We start from the raw sequence: 22,015 nt of genomic DNA on the forward strand, positions 1-22,015 counted from the left end.
CCTCCTGAAGGGGAGCCTCCCAATTCCCGCCTCCTGATCTCCCGGGTGCACTACAAATACCTCGCTCTTTCCTAAGTTCAGCTTATAGCCCGAGAAGCCCCCAAATTCCACTAACAGCTCCATCACCCCCGGCATTCCCCCCTCTGGGTCCGCCACATACAACAGCAGGTCGTCCGCATACAGCGATACCCGGTGCTCCTCCCCACCCCGCACCAGACCCCTCCACTTCCCTGACTCCCTCAACGCCATGGCCAGCGGTTCAATCGCCAGTGCAAAGAGCAGGGGGGACAGGGGACACCCCTGCCTGGTCCCACGAAAGAGCCTAAAATACTCCGATCTCCTTCCATTTGTGACTACACTCGCCATCAGCGCCGCGTAAAGCAGCCTCATCCATTTGATGAATCCCTCCCCAAATCCAAACCTCTCCAGCACCTCCCACAGGTACCCCCACTCAACTCTACCAAACGCTTTCTCTGCGTCCAGCGCCACCACGATCTCCGCCTCCCCCTCCACTGCCGGCATCATGATAACATTGAGCAGTCTCCGCACATTCGTGTTGAGCTGCCGCCCCTTGACAAATCCTGTCTGATCTTCATGAATTACCTCTGGCACACAATCCTCTATCCTGGTAGGCAGGATCTTCGCCAGCAACTTAGCGTCTACGTTAAGGAGCGAGATAGGTCTATATGATCCGCACTGCAAGGGGTCCTTATCCCGTTTTAGGATCAAAGAGATCAGTGCCCGCGACATCGTCGGGGGCAAAGCCCCCCCCCTCCCACGCCTCATTGAAAGTTTGCACCAGCAGGGGACCCACCAGATCCACATATTTTTTGTAAAATTCTGCCGGGAACCCGTCCGGCCCCGGGGCCTTACCTGACTGCATTTGCCCGATCCCCCTGACTAGCTCCTCCAACTCTATCGGCGCCCCCAGCCCCTCTACCAGCCTCTCTTGAACCCTTGGGAAACATGGCCTGTTCATGAAGCTCTCCATCCCCTCTCTCCCCCTCGGAGGTTCCGACTGGTACAATCCCTCGTAAAAGTCCCTAAAGACCCCGTTTACTTCTGTCCCCTTCTGCACTACATTTCCACCCCCATCCTTCACTCCCCCAATTTCCCTAGCCGCATCTCGCCTACGGAGCTGATGCGCCAACATCCTGCTCGCCTTCTCTCCATACTCGTATACCGCGCCCTGCGCCTCCTCCACTGTGTCTCTGCCTTTCTGGTGGTCAACAAGTCAAAATTGGCCTGCAACCTGCGCCGTTCTCCCAGCAACCCTTCCTCCGCATATCTCCTGTCCACCTCCAGAAGCTCTCCCACCAGTCTCTCCCTCTCCTTCCTCTCCCTCCTTTCCCTGTGGGCCCGGATGGAGATCAGCTCCCCCCGGATCACTGCTTTCAGAGCCTCCCAGACCATCCCCACCTGGACCTCCCCCGTATCGTTGGTATCCAGATACCCCTCAATGCTTCTCCGAACCCTCTTGCACACCTCCTCCGCCAGCATCCCCACATCCAGGCGCCAGAGCGGGCGCTGGTCCTGTGCCTCCCCCCATCTCCAGATCAACCCAGTGCGGGGCATGGTCCGAAATCGCTATGGCCGAATACTTGGCATCCTGCACCCTCGGTATCAATCCCCTGCTCAGGACGAAAAAATCTATTCGGGAATAAGCCCTATGGACATGAGAGAAAAAGGAATACTCCCGCGCTCTCGGTCTCCCAAACCTCCAGGGATCCACCCCTCCCATCTGGTCCATGTATCCCCTCAGCACTTTGGCCGCCGCCGGTCTCCTACCCGTCCTTGAACTGGACCGGTCCAGTGTGGGATCCAGCACTGTGTTAAAATCTCCCCCCCATGATCAGGCCCCCTGCCTCCAGGTCCGGGATGCGGCCCAACAATCGCCTCATGAAGCCAGCATCATCCCAATTCGGGGCATATACGTTCACCAGCACCACCTTCTCTCCCTGCAGCCTACCCCTCACCATGATGTATCTGCCCTCCTTGTCCGACACCACCTCAGCTGCCTCAAACGCCACCCTCTTCCCCACTAGAAACGCCACCCCCCGGTTCTTCGCATCCAATCCTGAATGATAAACCTGCCCCACCCACCCCTTCCTCAGATGGACCTGGTCCGCCACCTTCAGGTGGGTCTCCTGGAGCATAGCCACGTCCGCCTTCAACCCCCTTAAATGGGAGAACACCCTGGTTCTCTTAACCGGCCCGTTCAGCCCCCTCGTGTTCCAGGTAATCAGCCGGATTAGAGGGCAACCCGCCCCCCCCTCCCCCACCGACTAGCCATAGCTTGGCAGATGTTAGCCCCAGGCCAGCACACCCCGCTCAACCCGTTCCCCATGGCGATAGCGCCTCTCCTCTTCCTTTCCCCCGGCCCCCATCGGCTCCTTCCTAGTCGTTCCAGCAGCAACCCGGTATCCCCCCCCCAGGCTAGGACCCCTCCTAGCCGCGACGCACCCTCCATGGTACTTCCGTGAGTCAGCTGACTTCTGCTGACCCCGGCAGCTCCCGCCAAAGCCTATCCCCTCCCGGCTTGGGGTCATCCCCCTCTTGCCACACCTCCTTGGCATTGCTGCAGCGTGGGAAAAAAGACCCGTAGAGGCCCCGCCCCCACCGCAAGCTCCACCCCCTACCCCGCAGCGCGGGAAACCAGAGGAAAGCCCGCGCTTTCACACTGCCACACCCTACCCTTCTGACGCAGTTCCCCAAAATCCAGTTTCCCCTCAATCCCCAGCCCCGTATAGAAGAGAACATATAGAACACAAACCCCCAACACTCCCCACCTAACCCACAACCATGCCCAACAAACAAACCCACCCGTAACCAGAGCAAACAGAAAACCAGCATACATAACACACATGTCAAAGTTGAAACAGTTGGAACAAAACAGCCACAGCGGAAACAACGGCGGCCAAAGTATGTCCCCAGGCCCTAGTTCGAGTCCAGCTTCTCCGCCTGTACAAAGGCCCACGCCTCCTCCGGGGACTCGAAGTAATGGTGCCGGTCCTTGTATGTCACCCACAGGCGCTCAGGCTGCAGCATTCCAAACCTGACCTGCTTAGCATGAAGCACCGCCATTGTCCGGTTGAACCCGGCCCGCCGCTTAGCCACCTCCGCACTCCAGTCCTGGTAGATCCTCACTACCGAATTCTCCCATTTACTGCTCCTCTCTTTCTTGGCCCAGCGCAGCACACACTCCCGGTCACTGAATCGGTGCAACCGCACCAGCACCGCCCTCGGGGGCTCACCTGCCTTGGGCCTCCTGGCCATCACTCTGTGCGCTCCCTCGAGCTCCAGGGGCAAATGGAAGGACCCCGCTCCCATCAACGAGCTCAACATCGTGGTCACATACGCCGGGAGATCCGACCCCTCCAGCCCCTCCGCCAGGCCCAGGATCCTCAGATTCTTTCGCCTCGTGCGAACGTCCAGCTCCTCCAAGCGGTCCTGCCACTTTTTATGAAGTGCCTCGTGCAACTCCACTTTCCCAACGAGGACCACGGCCTCCTCCTCTCTTTCAACGGCCTGCCGCTGCAACTCCCGAATAGACTCCTCCTGTGCCGCCTGGGTCCCAAGCAGCTTGGTCGTAGTTGCATTCATGGAGTCCAGCAGTTCAGCCTTCAGCTCAGCAAAACAACGTAGGAGCGAGGCCTGTTGCTCCTGCGCCCACTTCCACCAGTCCTCGGGTGTTGCGCCGGCCGCCATTTTGTTTTTCTTCCCCCGTTTTCTTGGGGGAGTTACTGCAGCCTTTTTCCCCATATAGTGTGGGGCAAGTTCTTCCAGGCACCTTCCCCCACCAGGATGCGTAGAAACAGCGCCGTTTGGAGCCCTCAAAACGGCCCAAAAGTCCCTAAATAGCAGGAGTGCCGGCCGCCATTTTGTTTTTCTTCCCCTGTTTATTTGGGGGAGTTACTGCAGCCTTTTTCTTCTTCCCACTCCGGGTGAGCACCACATAGTGTGGGACAAGTTCTTACAGGCACCTTCCCCCACCGGGATGCGTAGAAACAGCGCCGTTTGGGGCCCTCTAAATGGCCCAAAAGTCCCTAAATAGCGGGAGCTGCCGAACGTGCGGCTTAGCTCCGCATAGCCGCAACCGGAAGTCCCAAGAGATAGTCTTTTGATGGCAGAGAGAAGAGCAGTACACCTGCTTGGTCTGGCTTTAGCTCCGGTACTGAAAACGAAACTATAAAGCACCCTGCAGCCTGCTCAAAAATGAAGTGAAAAGCTGACTGACAGCCCAGCTCCACCCACTCTCTGACATTGCTGCAGTAGTAAACACCCATTTCTTTTATTTAAAAAAAAAAATAATTTTTATTCAAATTTTCACAATGTCAATAACAAAATACAAAAAGAGAAGAAAACCCCCCCCCCCCCCCCAATTTCACCCCCCTCCAATTTAATAAACCCCGCCATATCGGTGATCCAGGACTCCACGCTTGGGGGCCTCGCATCCTTCCACTGAAGAAGAATCCTCTGCCGGGCTACCAGGGACGCAAAGGCCAGAATACCGGCCTCTTTTGCCTCCTGCACTCCCGGCTCCTCTGCTACCCCAAATATTGCGAGCCCCCAGCCCGGCCTAATCCTGATCCCACCACCCTCGACACCGTCCTCACTACGCCCTTCCAAAAGTCCTTCGACGCTGGGCATGCCCAGAACATATGGCTGTGATTTGCTGGGCTCCCTGAGCATCTAGGCTGAGCCTCACACAAGAAGAGGAGGAGTTCACCCTTCCTAGGGCATCCGCCCATGTCCCCCCCCCCTCGATCTCCTCCTCCCATTTACCCTTCAGTTCCCCCACCGAAGCCGCCTCCTCCTCCTGCATGATTTGGTACGTTGACGAGATCCTCTCCTCTCTCCAACCCACAACTGTCCTGGACCCTGCACGGCGGCAACAGTGGGAACTCCACCACTTGCCGCCTGACGAACGCCATTACCTACATATACCTGAAGGTGTTCCCCGGGGGGAGCCTGAACTTCTCCTCCAGCTCACCAAGGCTTGCGAACTTCCCGTCCACAAACCGGTCCCCCATCCTCCTAATACCTGCCCTGTGCCAACTCCGGAACCCACTGTCTATTCTCCCTGGGACAAACCGGTGGTTCCCCCGTATCGGGGATCACACAGAGGCCACCACCTCCCCCTGTGTCGTCTCCATTGACCCCATATTTTGAGGGTATCCGCCACCACCGGGCTTGTGGTCCATCTCGTTGGAGGCAGTGGCGCTGTCAGCAGCGCCTCCAGGCTCGTGCCCACACAGGACACCATCTCCAGCCTCTTTCATGCTGCCCCCTCCCCCTCCATCACCCACTTGCGCACCATCCCTTTGGCGGCCCAGTAATGCCCACAGAGGTTGGACAGCGTCAGCGTGTCCCACCTCTTAAACTCCTCCTCTATTTGCTCCACCAGCCTCGTAAAGTAAAGCCTCTGCAAGGCCCCCCAGCTCCTCGCCACCTGGACCCCCAAGTACCTAAAACTCCCCTCTGCCTTTTTCAGTGGGAGCTCACCAATCCCCCTCTCCTGGTCCCCTGGGTGAACAATGAACAGCTCGCTCTTCCCCATGTTGAGCTTGTACCCTGAGAAATCCCCAAACTCCATGAGAATCCTCATCACCTCCGGCATTCCCCCCACCGGATCCGCCACATACAACAAGTCATCCGCATTGAGCGACACCCGGTGTTCCTCCCCACCTCTCACCAGTCCCCTCCAATTCCTAGACTCCCTCAAAGCCATGGCCAGGGGTTCGATCGCCAGTGCAAAGAGCAGGGGGGGACAGGGGACACCCCTGCCTCGTCCCTCGGTGCAGCCGTAAATACTCAGACCTCCTCCTATTCGTGGCCGCACTCGCCACCGAGGCCTCGTATAGCAACCTCGCCCATCTGACGAACCCCTCCCCAACCCGAACCTTTTCAGCACCTCCCACAGATACCCCCTATCAAAAGCCTTCTCCGCATCCATCCCTGCCACTATCTCCGCCTCCCCTTCTACAGCCAGCATCATTGACATTCAAGAGCCACTGTACATTAGTATTCAACTGCCTCCCTTTCATGAACCACGTCTGATCCTCGTGAATAACCTGCGGCACACAGTCCTCTATCCTCGTGGCTAAAATCTTCGCCAACAACTTGGCATCTACATTTAAGAGTGTGATCGGCCTGTATGACCCACACTGCAGGGGATCCTTGTCCCGCTTCAGGAACAAGGAAATCCTGAGACACTAACACGCACTTTCTTTGGTGTCTTCCACTTGATCTGGCATCTAGAGGTTTGGACATTGATATGTGAAATTCTCTGGTGGTCTTCAAATAAAATGTGTAACATTGAAACTTTTTGCCAAGTTTCAAGTTGAGTTTGTCATGTGTTCAGCATGTTAGGATTTCTTGGGTTGCTGGTGCTTCTTTATAAGTCTCATGAGTTCTGTGTGCCTGCGCCACGCTATCAGAAGGATGTGAATGCATTGGAGAAAGTGCAGAAGAGGTTTAAAAGAATGGTTCCAGGGATCGCAAACTTCAGTTATGAAGATAGATTGGATGGAGAGGTTGGGACTCTTCTCGGCGAGAAGGCCAAAGAGGAGGTTTGATAGAGATGTTCAAAATCACGAGGAGGGTGGTCAGAGATAATACCAAAAGCAAATGGAATGTTGGTCTTTATTTCCAAGGGAATGGAGTATAAAAATAGGGAAGTCTTTCTAAAACTAGTTAAACTACACTTGGGATACTTTGAACAGTTATGGTCCCCGATCCAAGGAAAGAAGTACTGGCATTGGAGGCAGTCCAGTGAAGGTCCATTAGGTTGATGGAGCGAGAGAGGTTAAGTAGATTGGGCCCATACTTATTGTTTAGAAGAATGATAAGCGACCTTATTGAGACCGAGCGATTCTCAAGGGCTATAACAATTCTGTAATCTAGCAATGAGGGCAGCAATGGAAGTTTGATTAGCCAGCAGTTTAGTGGGAATAGGGTAAAGGAAGGAAGCAATGTTTAAGACCAGCCTAATGAGGATGTGAGGGGAAATGGGAGGAAATCTAAAGAAATATTGGTCTGAGCCGTGGCTCAGGCGAATAGCTTTGGCTTGGTGGGCAAGGGAGCTGGTCAAGAAATGGGACCACTGAATAGATATCTCCATATTTTAAGCAAAAGTCACTTGTTAAAGGGGGCAGGACAAAGCGTTTAAAAGCTGGTGTTGGGAGAGGAAAGAAGTCTGCATGCAATACGCTGATAAGTAGTTGATTTTTAAAATAGTGTTCATTTGGACCGATTTACACTATAAACTATTCCTATTAGCTTGGGCAGCACAGTAGCACAAGTGGATAGCACTGTGGCTTCACAGCGCCAGGGTCCCAGACTCGATGGGCCGAATCGCCGCCTTCTATGTTTGTTCTGTGTTCTATGTATTATGTATTGCCAGTATTTCTGATTATATTGCTAATGTAAATCATTTTTAAAATTTCTATTTGGCTAAATGTTTTTATCCTTTTTATACATAGGCAACAGTTGCAGCACTACACAAACCAAGTCGCCAAGGAAACTAATAAACATCTGAAAGAACTTGGATCTCTGTCTTTAGCATACAATGAACAGGTGAGTTTGGTTGAACAGAAGGTGACCTCTCCGGTTGGGGACCTGAATTGGAATCCAATCCAGACAAAGAAATGGTGGTCCTCACTCCTATAACCGTGACAATTTCAAGTGGAAGTGAGTCACCACCTCGTCACGAGGGTGAAGATTAAAATGTATCATAATGAACTGAGGAGTCCTATGAGGAGGTTGAAGCCAATTTGTGTTAATGAAATCAGATGTGCCATTCACCAAAACAGATTCATTTCTGCACAAAACTTAGAGTACCCAATTCATTTTTTCCAATTAAGGGGTAATTTAGTGTGGCCAATTCACCTGCCTCGCACATCTTTTGCCACAGTGTTTGTGTGGCAAAACCCACGCAAACACTGGGAGAATGTGCAAACTCCACACGGACAGTGACCCAGAGCCAGGATCGAACTTGGGACCTTGGCAGCGTGAGGCAACAGTGCTAACCACTGCCACCGTGCTGCCCTTATTTTTATAGTGTTTGGATACATCTGCCTAAAAGTTGCTTGAAATATATAGGTCTTTAAACACTTTTGTCAATGGCTAGCAATCCTATGCAGTTAGAAATATTAGAATGCTCCTGTCTGCATATGTTATGCACCATAACTAAAGCTATATTTGAATTTTTTTTTAAAATCTGGAATTATAAAGTCAAATGAAGATCCAAGTTCCATCTTCACATTGCAGATGTACCCCATGTTGTGTGGCACCGTACCACCGTACTAAATGGATAGATTTTGAACAGATCTAGCAACTCGAGACTGGGCAACCATGAGAAAATGAAATGAAAAATGAAAATGAGATGTTGTAGACTGTCAGCAGCATCAGCGTAGTACTCTACAGCAATCTGTAACCTCGTGGCCTGGCATATCCACCACTGCCATTACCGTCAAACCAGGGGATTAACCCTGGCTCAATGAAGAATGCAGCGGGGGCATTCCAGGAGCAGCGCAAGGCATACGAAAGAATGTGGTGTTGACCTGGTGAAGCTACAACACAATACTACTATAAGCAACTGATCCAGTCTAAGCTCTGCAGTCCTGCTACATCCAGTCATGAACGACTTGTGGACAATTAAACAACTCACTGGAGGAGGAGGCTCTACAAATATTCCCATCATCCACGATGGGGAACCCAGCACATCAGTGCAAAAGATGAGGCTGAAACATTTGCAGCCATCTTCAGCTGAGTGGATGATCCATCTCTGCCTCCAGAGGTTCCCTGCATTGCAGATGCCAGTCTTCAGTCAAATCCATTCACCCCACCTGATATTAAGAAATAGCTGAAAGCACTGTATACTGCAAAAGCTATGGGTCCTGGCAATAGGCCTCGAGTTTAGCTCCAGAACTTGCCACCCTGTTTTAAGACAGCTACAACATTACCATCTACCCAACAATGTGGAAAATTGCCTAGATATGTCCTGCACACGAAGCAGGACAAATCAAATCTGACCTGTTACTGCCTCATCAGTAAAGTGGTGGCAGGGATTATCAACAGTTCTGTTAAGCAATACTTAATTTAGCAATAACCTACTCACTGCTCATTTTGCGTTCCACCTGGTTCACTCCATTCCAGATCTCATTAAAACCTTAGTTAAACATGGACAAAAGATCTAAACTCCAGAAGTGAGGTGTGAGAGACCTGACATCAACACAGTATTTGACGGTGTGGCATCAAGGAGCTGTAGCAAAACTGGAATCCATGGGAATTCACTGTTTGGAGTCAAACCTAGCACAAAGGAAGATGGTTGTAGCTTTTGGAGGTTGATCATCTCCATTCCAGGGCATTGCTGTGAGTTCCTCTAGGTCCAACCACCTTCAGCTGCTTCATCAATGACATTCCATCCATCGTAAATCAGAAGTGGGAGATGTGCAATCATCCTGAACGATGATCGGGATCATTCGCAACTTTTTGACACAGTCCATGTCATATGCAACCTGAACAACATTCTGGCTTGGGCTAATGAGCAGCAAGTAATATTTGTGCCAGACAATGCCCATTGCCAGCATGGGAGTATCAAACCATCTTTCATTGACATTACTAGCACAGAATCCCCCCTATCAACATCCTGGGGTGTTGTTGCCCAGAATCTGAACTGGACTAGCCATATAAATATTGTGGCTACAAGAGCAGGTCAGAGGCTTGGAATTCTGCAGCAAGTAACCTCACCACCTGACTCCCCAAAGCCTGTCCATCTGCAGGGTGCAAGTCAGGAATGTGATAGAATACTTTCACTTGCCTGGATATGAGTGCGACTCCAAGAAAACTCCAGAAGCTTGACACCATCCAGGACAAAGCAACCCACTTGATTGGTACCCCCATTCACAAACACACATTCTCTCCACTGCCAGTGCACAGTGACAGCAATGTGTACCATCTATAAGATGCACTGCTGGAACTCACCAAAGCTCCTTCAGCAGCACCTTTCAAACCCATGACTGCCCCATTGAGAAGAACAAGGGCAGCAGATACATGGAAAACAACCTGGCAGTTCCCCTCCAAGCTACTCCCATCCTGACTTAGAAATGTAGCACAGTTCCTTCAGTGTTGCTGGATCAATATCCTGAAACACTCCCGAATAGCACTGGGTGGACCTACACTGCATGGACCACCACTTTTGAGGGCAGTCAGCAATGGCAATAAATGTCCCATTAATATTTGTAATTCTTTGTTTACACCCAAAGCAGTGTCTTGTATGTAATGATTAATAACTCGAGCATTTTAATTTTCTGCATTATTGAGGGGAACAAAATTTCTCTAAAATATCAAAGTTGTAAGAACGTAAGCACATCTATCAATGAGTTCCACTGATGGCTTAGGTTAATGGCCTTCCACCCCACCGATCCCTGATGTACAGAAATGGGGCAACTTACCCAACCAGTTTGCCAGTATTTGTACTCCTGTCTCCTCTCATTCTCTCTTGCCTCTACCATCCAATATAGCTTTCAGTTCCTTTTCTCTCATGCACGCGTCTAGTTTCCTTTTGAAACCAAAAACTTTCTGTGATAGCAAGTTCCACATTCTTAATTAGAGTGATGAGAAATTTCTCCATTTCCCGAATTGATTTTGTAGTACCATCTTGAATTTTGGATTCTCCCATAAGTGGCGATATTCCCTGTCCAAACCTTTTTTTAAAAAATAATTTTTATTGGAATTTTTTACAGAAAATATAAAATATAACGTCAAACAATGAAATGCAACAAAATAACCCATAATAACTGTAACACACCCCCCCCCCCCACAGACCGTATCAACGCATGTATCACATCCCCCCCCCCCCCCCACCCCAATGAATAACAAGAGAACTTTAAAAAAAAAATTAAATTAAATAGACAAACATAGTCATCATTCCCCCCCCCCCCCCCCGGGTTGCTGCTGCTACTGTCCCCGTACCCTATCGTTGAGCCAGAGAGTCGAGGAAAGGTTGCCACCGCCTAAAGAACCCTTGTACTGATCCCCTCAGGGTGAATTTGACCTTCTCTAGCTTAATGAAACCCGCCATGTCATTGATCACGGTCTCCACGCTTGGGGAACCTCTCATCCTTCCATCGTAGCAAGATCCTTCGCCGGGCTACTAGGGACGCAAAGGCCAGCACACCGGCCTCTTTCGCCTCCTGTACTCCCGGCTCCACCCCAACCCCAAAGATCGCGAGTCCCCATCCTGGCTTGACCCTGGATCCCACCACCCTCGACACCGTCCTCGCCACCCCCTTCCAGAACTCCTCCAGTGCCGGGCATGCCCAGAACATATGGGCATGGTTCGCTGGACTCCCCGAACATCTGACACACCTGTCTTCACCCCCAAAAGAACCTACTCATCCTAGACCATGTGGGCCCGGTGCAGCACCTTGAATTGGATGAGGCTAAGCCGCGCACACGAGGAGGAAGAATTAACCCTCTCCAGGACATCAGCCCATGTCCCGTCTTCGATCTGTTCCCCCTCCCACTTAGCTTTCAGCTCCTCTACTGACGCCTCCTCCACCTCCTGCATAACCTTGTAGATATCAGATATCTTCCCCTCTCCGGCCCAGACCCCCGAAAGCACCCTGTCACTCACCCCCCTCGCGGGAAGTAAAGGGAATCCCTCCACCTGCCGTCTAGCAAACGCCTTTGCCTGCAGATACCTGAACATGTTTCCCGGGGGAGCCCAAATTTCTCCTCCAACTCCCCCAGGCTCGCAAACCTCCCATCAATAAACAGGATATCTGATGCCCGCTCTGTGCCAACCCTGAAATCCCCCATCAATGTTCCCCGGGACGAACCTATGGTTCCCCCTTAACGGAGCCTCCATCGAGCCCCCCACTTCTCCACTATGTCACCTCCACTGGCCCCAAATCTTGAGGATAGCCGCCACCACCGGACTCATGGTATACTTCGTGGGAGGGAGCGGCCACGGCGCCGTTACTGAGGCCCCCAGGCTTGTTTCTCCACAGGACGCCCTCTCCATCCGTTTCCATGCTGCCCCCTCCCCCTCTTATCACCCACTTGCGCACCATCGACACATTGGCCGCCCAATAATACCCCGAGAGATTGGGTAACGCCAGCCCCTCACCATCTCTACCCCGCTCCAAGAAGACCCTCTTCACCCTCTGGGTCCCATGCGCCCAAACAAAGCTCACGATGCTGCTAGTCACCCTTCTAAAAAAGGCCCTAGGGAAAAGGTGGGCAAACACTGAAAAAGGAACAAGAACCTCGGGAGAACTGTCATTTTGATGGACTGCACTCTACCCGCCAACGATAGCGGCACCATGTCCCACCTTTTAAATTCCTCCTCCATCTGCTCCACCAGCCTGGTAAAATTAAGCTTGTGGAGAGTCCCCCAACTCCTGGCCACCTGCACCCACAGGTATCTGAAACTCTTCACTGCCCTCTTAAACGGGAGCCTCCCAATTCCCTCCTGATCACCCGGGTGTACTACAAATACCTCACTCTTGCCTAAATTTAACTTGTAGCCCGAGAAGCCCCCAAATTCCGCTAACAGCTCCATCACCCCCGGCATTCCCCCTTCTGGATCCGCCACATACAACAGCAGGTCGTCCGCATATAGCGATACCCGATGTTCCTCCCCACCCCGCACCAGACCCCTCCATCTCCCTGACTCCCTCAACGCCATAGCCAAAGGTTCAATCGCCAATGCAAAGAGCAAGGGGGACAGGGGGCACCCCTGCCTGGTCCCACGGTAGAGCCTAAAGTACTCCGACCTCCTTCCATTGGAAACTACACTCGCCATCGGAGCCGCGTAGAGCAGCCTCACCCATTTGATGAATCCCTCCCCGAATCCGAACTGCTCCAGCACCTCTCACAGGTACCCCCACTCAACTCTATCAAACGCTTTCTCTGCATCCAGCACCACCACTATCTCTGCCTCCCCCTCCACTGCCGGCATCATAATAACATTTAGCAGTCTCCGCACATTCGTGTTGCGCTGCCGTCCCTTGAGAAATCCTGTCTGATCCTTGTGTATCACCCCTGGCACACAATCCTCTATCCTGGTGGCCAGGATCTTCGCCAGCAACTTAGCATCAACATTGAGGAGCGAGATAGGCCTGTATGATCCACACTGCAAGGGGTCCTTATCCCGCTTCAGGATCAGGGAGATGAGTGCCCGTGACATCGTCGGGGGCAAAGCCCTCCCTCCCATGCCTCATTGAAGGCTCGCACCAACAGGGGGCCCACCAGATCCGCATACTTTTTATAAAATTCCACTGGGAACCCGTCCGGCACCGGCGCCTTACCTGACTGCATTTGTCCAATCGCCCTGACTAGCTCCTCCAACTCTATCGGCGCCCCCAGCCCTCTACCAGCTCCTCTTGAACCCTTGGGAAACATAGCCTGTTCATGAAGCTCTCCATTCCCTTCTCTCCCCATCGGAGGTTCCGACCGGTACAGTTCCTCGTAGAAGTCCCTAAAGACCCCATTTACTTCTGTCCCCTTCTGCACTACATTCCCACCCCTATCCGTCACTCCACCAATTTCTCTAGCCGCATCTCGCCTGCGGAGCTGATGCGCCAACATCCTGCTCGCCTTCTCCCCATACTCATACTGTGCCCTCCTCCACTGTGTCTCTGCCTTTCTGGTGGTCAACAAGTCAAATTTGGCCTGCAAACGATGCCATTCCCCCAGCAACCCCTCCTCCGGTGCCTCCGCGTATCTCCTGTCCGCATCCAGGAGCTCCCCCACCAGTCTTTCCCCCTCCTTCCTCTCCCTCCTTTCCCTGTGGGTCCGGATGGAGATCAGCTCCCCCCGGATCACTGCTTTCAGAGCCTCCCAGACCATCCCCACCCGGACCTCCCCCGTGTCGTTGGTATCAAGATACCTCTCAATACTTCCCTGGACTCTCCTACACACATCCTCATCATCCAACATCCCCACATCCAGAGCAGGTGCTGGTCCTGTGCCTCCCCCATCTCCAGGTCAACCCAGTGCGGAGCATGGTCTGAAATCGCTATGGCCGGATACTCGGCAACCTGCACCTTCGGGATCAATCCCCTGCTCAGGACGAAAAAATCTATTCGGGAATAAGCCCTATGGACATGAGAGAAAAAGGAATACTCCCGCGCTCTCGGTCTCCCAAACCTCCAGGGATCCACCCCTCCCATCCAGTCCATAAACCCCCTCAGCACTTTGGCCGCCGCTGGTCTCCTACCCGTCCTTGAACTGGACCGGTCCAGTGAGGGATCCAGCACTGTGTTAAAGTCTCCCCCCATGATCAGGCCCCCTGCCTCCAGGTCCGGAATGCGGCCCAACAAGCGCCTCATGAAACCAGCATCATCCCAGTTTGGGGCATATACATTAACCAGCACCACCTTCTCTCCCTGCAGCCTACCCTTCACCATAATATATCTGCCCTCCTTGTCTGACACCACCTCAGCCACCTCGAACGCCACCCTCTTCCCCACCAGAATTGCCACCCCCCCGGTTCTTCGCGTCCAATCCTGAGTGTAAAACCTGCCCCACCCACTCCTTCCTCAGACGAACCTGGTCCGCCACCTTCAAGTGGGTCTCCTGGCGCATAGCCACGTCCGCCTTCAGCCCCTTCAGATGAGAAAATACCCTAGTTCTCTTAACCGGCCCATTCAGCCCCCTCACGTTCCAGGTAATCAGCCGGATCAGAGGGAAACCCGCCCCCCTCCCCCGCCGGCTAGCCATAGCTTATCGACTGCTCGCCCCAGGCCAGCTCGCCCCGCCCGACCTGTTCCCCATGGTGATAACATCTCTCCTCTACCCCCCCCCCCCCCCCCCCCCGGGCTCCTTCTTGGCCATTCCAGCAGCAACCCGGTACCCCCCCCCCCCCTACACTCACACAAGACTAGGACCCCTCCTAGCCGCGACGCACCCTCCATGGTTTTTCCGTGAGTCAGCTGACTTCTTCCCCCTGTCCAAACCTTTTATAGTTTTAAAGACTTCTCCTGGCTGCATTTTAGTAATTTTCTTCAAGAAAATAAACTCTCGAATCTTTCCCAATACCTCTAATCTCTACATACAAGGTTTGTATAGTGTAGTGTACATAATTGGTCACTCTGGTATTCTATACAAACCTGTAAGTGCTACCTGGAGGTTTGGCCAGGAGGATCTCTGCTAAATTTATCAAATAGGTACTCGTAGGAAGTTATCCAACCAACTTGAGACTTCATTGCGTGTTGGCAGCGCTTATGACTTTGGCTATGTTTTAAACAGAAAATGTAGAGTAAGTGAAAAATTAGTTCAGTAGTTTGGGAAGTTGAAAGCTTCCTACTTTTCCATCTAGAATTATTTCACAATAGGTTGAGGGGAGATTTAATAGAGATATTCAAAATCTTAAGTGGGTCTGGGCTGTAGATGGGGAGAAGCTGTTCCCACTCTGAAGTCATTAGTAAAAGAAGCAAAAGCGATATTACACAGGAAGTGGCTAGGGTTTGAGATGGGCTGTCTTGAGCGTGTAGTGGAGGCAGGTTCAATTAAAACATTTGAAAGGGAATTGGACTGTATCTGAAGGAAGAATGTGCTGGGTCATGAGGAGGTGGGGGTATGGTGCTAGGTGAGTTGCTCATTTTGGAGAGTTGAAGAGCCGGTGTGGACGGCTTCCTTCTGTGCTGTAATAATGCTAAGTTTCTGTGATGTGAAATGAAACATTTCAAATCTTAAAGCCAGTGCTTTGTTTTAGATTGTCCACAAGGGTCGGTATGTAAAATAAATCATGCACTTTTGAAAATTCTAAAGAGTAATTTTCCTTTTGCAATTTAGCGTCAGCAGCGAATGCAGAAGGAACGTCTCATGAATGAATTTTCTGCAGCACTGAACAACTTCCAAGCAGTGCAGCGGAAAGCAGCAGAAAAAGAGAGAGAATCTGTAGCGAGAGCAAGAGCAGCGTCACGCCTCTCCGTAAGTGGAAAAACATCCTTGAAATCGAACTTGATATAGTAGACTGGCAATCTAATTTTCTGCCCTGTATAAGGATGAGTTCAATGTATACACCACTCCCAAGTTCCTTGGGCTTTTTAACCAGTTTTGCATAGTCACGAATGGAGATATTGGGACAAGTAATCAAAAGCTTGATCAAAGAGGTGAGTTTAAGAAGTGTCTTAAAGGAGGCAAGAGAGGAGTGAATTCAGATGTTTGGAGCTGAAGGCACAGCTTGCAATGGTGGAATGACATTCGGGGATGTGCAGGATGCATACAGGGCATGCCTCAGTTTAAACCAATAGTATTGTTTTCAAGATCATGATTTTGAGATGCCGGCGTTGGACTGGGGTAAGCACAGTAAGAAGTCTTGCAACAGCAGGTTAAAGTCCAACAGGTTTGTTACGAAGAGGTCCTCTTCATTCACCTGAGGAAGGAGCAGTGCTCCGAAAGCTAGTGTTCGTAACAAACCTGTTGGACTGTAATCTGGTGTTTTCAAGATCAGGAACAGTACTGTTACATTTTGCACTGCTCTAACCTGAGCTCAAATGTGACAAATAATTTGTGCAAAACCGAGTACATCCAAAGGTATAGAGCATTAATTATAATTCTAATGAATAGAAGTGAATCTTAGTGGGTAGAGGTGAGAACTGTATTTTATTCTTTCATGGGATGTGAGCATTGCTGACAAGCCCAGCATGTGTTACCCATCCCTAAATTCCCTTGGTAAGGTTGCAGTGGCTTGATCTGCTTCAGTCCATTTAGTGTGGGAGCATCCACATTGCTGTTAGCGAAGGTGTTCCAGGAGTTAGATTTATTAACAGTGAAGGAATGGTGAAAAGCAAATTGCTGACAATGCTGGAATCTGAAACGAAAGAGAAAATGCTGGAAAATCTCAGCAGGTCTGGCAGCATCTGTGGGGAGAGGAAAGAGCTAACGTTTCGAGTCCGATGACTCTGTCAAAGCTAACAGACAAAGTGTGAAATATTTATACTGTGGAGTGAGAATGAAAGGTGAGGCATTAGCCACAGATACCCAGGGAAACCGGGTGCTAATGGCCACAGATACCAAGGAGAAAGAGTGCTAATGGCAGTCCCCAGAGAGGACAAAAAATGTGAAAGGTCAAACAGCAGGGAAATTAACATCAGAGGGTGAACTGTAGATGTGGGGTGAGGGGAGGGGGGAAGCAAAGAGGAGAAAGATGAAGGAAAGGTGGATAAGATTGGGGGGGGAGGGGGGCAGGGGAATTACATATATATAAAAAAAGAAATGGTAAAAGACAGTTGAGATGAAATGAAAACAAATGGGTCAAGGTGGGGTAGAGCTGATCATCTGAAGTTGTTGAATTTGATGTTCATGCCGGAAGGGTGTAGTGTGGAAGATGAGATGTTGTTCCTCCAGTTAGCGTTGCACTTCACTGGAACATTTCAGCAGGCCAAGAACAGACATGGGAGCATTGCTTCGGAGAGACCAAACGCAGACTGCGTGATCGCTTTGCTGAGCATCTTCGGTCTGTGCGCATTCAGGACCCTGACCTTCCTGTTGCTTGCCATTTTAACGAAAGACCATGCCCCCCCACCTCTGGTGTTTGTTTTTCTGCTGTTTGTTTTGTCCTATCTGGGGACTGCCATTAGCACTCGTTCCCCTTGGTTTCCCTGGGTTTCTGTGGCTGTGACAGATCTTTCATTTTCACTCCTCAGTATAAATAGTTCCCCCTTTCTCTGTTAGCTTTGACAAAGAGTCATTTTACTCTCCACCTTAGCTCTTTTCTCTCCCTACAGATGCTGCCAGACTTGCTGAGATTTTCCAGCATTTTCTCTTTCGTGAAGGAATGGTGATATAGTTCCGAGTCGAGACGGAGTGGTTTGGAGGGGAATGTGCAGGTGATGGTGTTCCCTTGCATCTGCTGCTCTTGACCTTCTAGGTGGTAGAGGACACAGGTTTGGAAGGTGCAGTTGAAGAAACCATGTTGAGTTGCTGCAGTGCAGTTTGTAGATGGTCCACGTTGCTCCACTGTTTAAATGCTTTGATTTTTATCTGCAGAACCATTTCAACAATCTATGGTTGCTGAATTAATTTCCTAATTGAGCCTTGGTCAGTGTTGAATTCATGAACTATTAGGGTGACTAACAGTAGCTCATCTTGTTTCTCCTTCCCAGTTCCTCTCCCTGCCCATCCCTTTTGCACACCCAAAGACCTGTAGTATACTGCATAGTGGAGCCATTTAATTGAGTTTTTGGGGTGAGGCAGTGGTTGAAAATGCAGTTTTTAAACTATTATTGTCACTAAGTGTGACCAATAAGGATTCTTTTCTTAACAAAAAAAATTGAGGCCAAAGTTTGCTTTTCTGGACATTTTGTATCTAGGAGAAAGAACAGCAGTGAAAAATATCTAATTGGTGTCAGTTTCAGTAATAATGTCGCGCAATTCTTTTGTATCTACGCTAGTATGTTTATTTTGCTGGTTACTGAAGGACCTTTGGTATTTGAGCAACTGGCCAGAAATATGTTAGTATTTTTATTAATCGTTTTGCTGGTTGTTGCAGGGTGTTGGGTATTTGAGCAAGTGGCAATAATCTGGATTATAAACCTGAATGTGTAATATGGGCAAAAGGATGCAACACTTTATTTGCCAGGTTCATGCTTAATTGGGATTGTCTGTTGTTTTCTATATTAACGCCGTTGTGCGATAATCATAGGTTTGAGCCGGAGGGGATGGATAGTGTATACAGGAGGTGGATGGAAGTGGGCTGGTCAAGGTGAGGGGTATACAGGAGGTGGAGGGAAATGGGGCTGGTCAAGGTAAGGGATTTGTATTTGGAGGAAGGGTTCGTCAGTCTGGAGAAGCTAAGGGAGAGGGTAGAGCTGACGAAGGGTAGTTAATTCCGGCATCTGCAGGTTAGGGACTTTGCGTGAAGGGTTTGGAAGTGGTTCCCTAGTGCAGTTTTCTGCTCCTCTGCTTATTGGGCAGAAATATGACACTACATTAAACAACTGCCGTCAAGGTTTGGGTGTACTTCTCTTATCCTCTTTGCTGTGACCTTCCCCAAATGCTTACATTTAAATAATATGCAGCCTTTTGTTCCAAAATTGATCTGTTTCCAGAGTGGCTTCAGTGATGATGAGCACAAGGAGGAACCACTTGTGTCATTTGAAAGGTATGGATGTGCACTTCATCATTAAAACATTTTACTTTGAAATATTTTACTGAATAGGGAAAGGACACTTTCACTTCTGGGATCCATTTACAAACCCACCTCTAACTAATTGGATAAACATTGCTTCCCTCTGCGGGTATAGGTCATTAATGTATTTCAGGTTGTTTCAACCTAGTTCCTAGTGGCTTGATGCAAATTTTAATCAGAAGTTCTGTGACAATCTTGTAAGGGGTCTAGTTTGGGGGCTATGGTGACGGCAGTGTTGCCAATGGCTCAGAGTTGTCATTCAAGGAGCCCAGTGGTGCGGTCCACGGTGAAGAAATTGAATCAGCTGAGGAGACATTTTAGGATGGAAGGAATGACAGTATTAATGCTGCTGTGCGAGAGTCATGGGTTTGAGCCGGGGGGGATGGGCAGTGTATACAGGAGATGGAGGGAAGTGTGGCTGGTCCAGGCAAGGGATTTATATTTGGAGGAAGGGTTCGCCAGTCTGGAGGAGCTAAGGGGTTGGGCTGCTGAGGGGTAGTGAATTCTGGTATCTGCAAGTTAGGGACTTTGCGTGAAAGGTCTGGAGGTGGTTCCTTAGGTTGCCGGGATACACCCTGCTGGAGCGACTGCTGCTTCTGGATCGGGAAGGGGAGGGAAGAATTGGGGTACATAAAAGTGGCTGGGGGAGCAGAGAGCTGAGCGGGTTGTGAAGATCAAGGAGAAATGGGAAGCTGAGTTGGGAGGGATTGGGAAGTATTGGGGATTGGGGAGTATTCCCTCCACTGCAAAAGGTAAACGGGATCTCTTGTGCAAGGATGAGCCTGATGTAGTTTAAGGTAGTGCATCTGACTCGGGCGAGAATGAGCGGGTTCTTTCGGGGTAGCAGATGAGTGTGAGAGGTATGGGTGGAAAAAGGGGAAAAATCTTGTTGATTGTTGGGAAGTACGTTTCTCGGGGTGTTTATTTGCTGTAACGTGCTTTGATACATGTTTGTAATAAAATATATATATATTTTTTAAATGGCCTGATGTTTGGAAAAGATTCTTGCTGCTATATGGTTCCTTTTGAGAATGAATCGAGCAAATGTCCTTGTACCGCACAGTGGAGCACTCCATAGCATTAACATACCGTACCTTGGTAAATGCTCATTCATCAAAGAAGAACATTGTTCAAAGTTGTGAAGGATGATGTTTTTATTTTCTTAGTAATGAAGACTGGAGTCCGACGCAAGCTCAGTCCCAGGAGGTAGCAGTAACTGAAGAAGACCTGGAACTTATCAAGGAACGAGAGACAGCAATCCGGCAACTTGAGGTTTGTTTTTCATTCTTTCATCTGTATATGTATAAATATTGTGTCTTTAGGTTTTGAGATGAAAGTGTAACACAAACTGACAGTTGTGCTAATTTCTACTAATATCTGTTTATCTTGCACAGATCTTTTGGAATTCTTGTATTTGAATCTACGCTTCCATTTTAAAAGTGAACTTCTGCATAGCTGGGAGGGAGGAAGCTGTGCATTGCTTTAGATAATATAATATCACCAGATTTTAAATGATCTAGTGTCTTGTCATCCACGCACCTAATGTTGTACATGTACCAGACATGGATGGTATTTTATGTATGGGCAAATTCATCAATACTGGACATGGTCTCTGTAGGGTAATTTAAAGCACTGCTACAAATTGTTGACATCCTGTTGTGAATTTTCACCTTGATAGTGTAAGCAATTTGTTCAAACAACTTTATCCTCTTATCCAGGCTAACATCTTGGATGTCAACCAGATTTTTAAAGACTTGGCAATGATGATCCATGATCAAGGAGACATGATTGGTAAATTAATTCTCTTGATTTCCTTTTTTTTTTTGTTCACCTTTTTGCATTCATCAAGTTGAGTTATTGATACCAGAAATTCCCCTCCGTCAGCATCATGAACTCCCAGACCAAGTTAACAGCACTCTTGGATACAGAGTAAAGATTCTAGTGCTCTGCAGAACCAGTGTGGTTGGCCCAACCCTGAGAATTACTCACTGCACTAGTGTAACATATTTTTTCCACACCAGCCATCCTACAGCTGCTCTGAATGTCCATACCAATTAGTGCCTATTTTTTAAACAAACCTTTGCATTCATTAAAGGCCCTATCATGACCTCTGACATCCTTACTTGCAGCCAAATTCATCATTATTGGAATTGTACTGTGGAGTGATCATCACATGGCACTAAGTGATTACAAGCCTGATGACAAAACTGCAGGGGATTAACTTTTTGCGTTCCAGTAATTCCAGTTACTTTTCAGTGACATTCTGAATGGCTGAAGGCTCCTTGTCCTATCCGTACTTGTCCTATCCGTACACATGTAATGATAGCAGTAGTGTTGTCCCAGAAAGAAGAAGTAAATGACCAAAAAGGTGGAAGCTTTTGAAAATAATTATTTCTAAAGAGGTATCAGTTTCAATTGGAGCAAGTACAGTGAGTTAAATGGCTTATTTATGAGTTGTAATTTGTTTCTGTGACCCTCAACCCTTAATGTACACAACCTCATCCCTGTCATTTTACTGTAAAGAGATTAATGAAAGTCTGGTGGTTTGTATTTGACACATCTAATTGGCTATCACATCCACCATCAGTTGTTGACTCTTGAGCCTCCCCTATCCCTGTCTTCCAGTAGATCATCCACATTGCCATTGTTAAAGATTCCTCAAAGAAAACCTGTTTCCTAATTCATGCCGAACACTTGTGCTAGGTGGTATTTATGTCTTGAGTTTTGGATACGACATGAAACTGTCTCTGCTTTTTCTTTCAGATAGCATAGAAGCAAATGTGGAAAGTGCAGAAGTGCATGTTGAACAAGGAACTAATCAGTTGCAGAGAGCAGCTTATTATCAGGTAGGATTACACACTCTGGTAA

At 49.5% G+C, this 22,015-nt stretch overlaps 1 protein-coding gene across 14 annotated transcripts in view; it reads left to right on the forward strand.

Moving 5' to 3' along the window:
- The window catches only part of LOC119965368 (syntaxin-12-like), a 45,897-nt gene that overhangs the window by 20,168 nt on the left and 3,714 nt on the right, over positions 1–22,015 (forward strand). For all 14 annotated transcript variants that reach the window (XM_038796079.1, XM_038796052.1, XM_038796063.1 and 11 more), the window contains 6 exons: positions 7,485–7,578; positions 15,808–15,945; positions 19,068–19,120; positions 20,314–20,419; positions 20,866–20,938; positions 21,911–21,993. In XM_038796079.1, coding sequence (XP_038652007.1) covers positions 7,485–7,578; positions 15,808–15,945; positions 19,068–19,120; positions 20,314–20,419; positions 20,866–20,938; positions 21,911–21,993 — 547 coding nt within the window. The remainder of the gene's footprint in view (positions 1–7,484; positions 7,579–15,807; positions 15,946–19,067; positions 19,121–20,313; positions 20,420–20,865; positions 20,939–21,910; positions 21,994–22,015) is intronic.

Source organism: Scyliorhinus canicula, chromosome 1, assembly GCF_902713615.1.
Source record: "Scyliorhinus canicula chromosome 1, sScyCan1.1, whole genome shotgun sequence".
Lineage (NCBI taxonomy): Eukaryota > Metazoa > Chordata > Chondrichthyes > Carcharhiniformes > Scyliorhinidae > Scyliorhinus > Scyliorhinus canicula.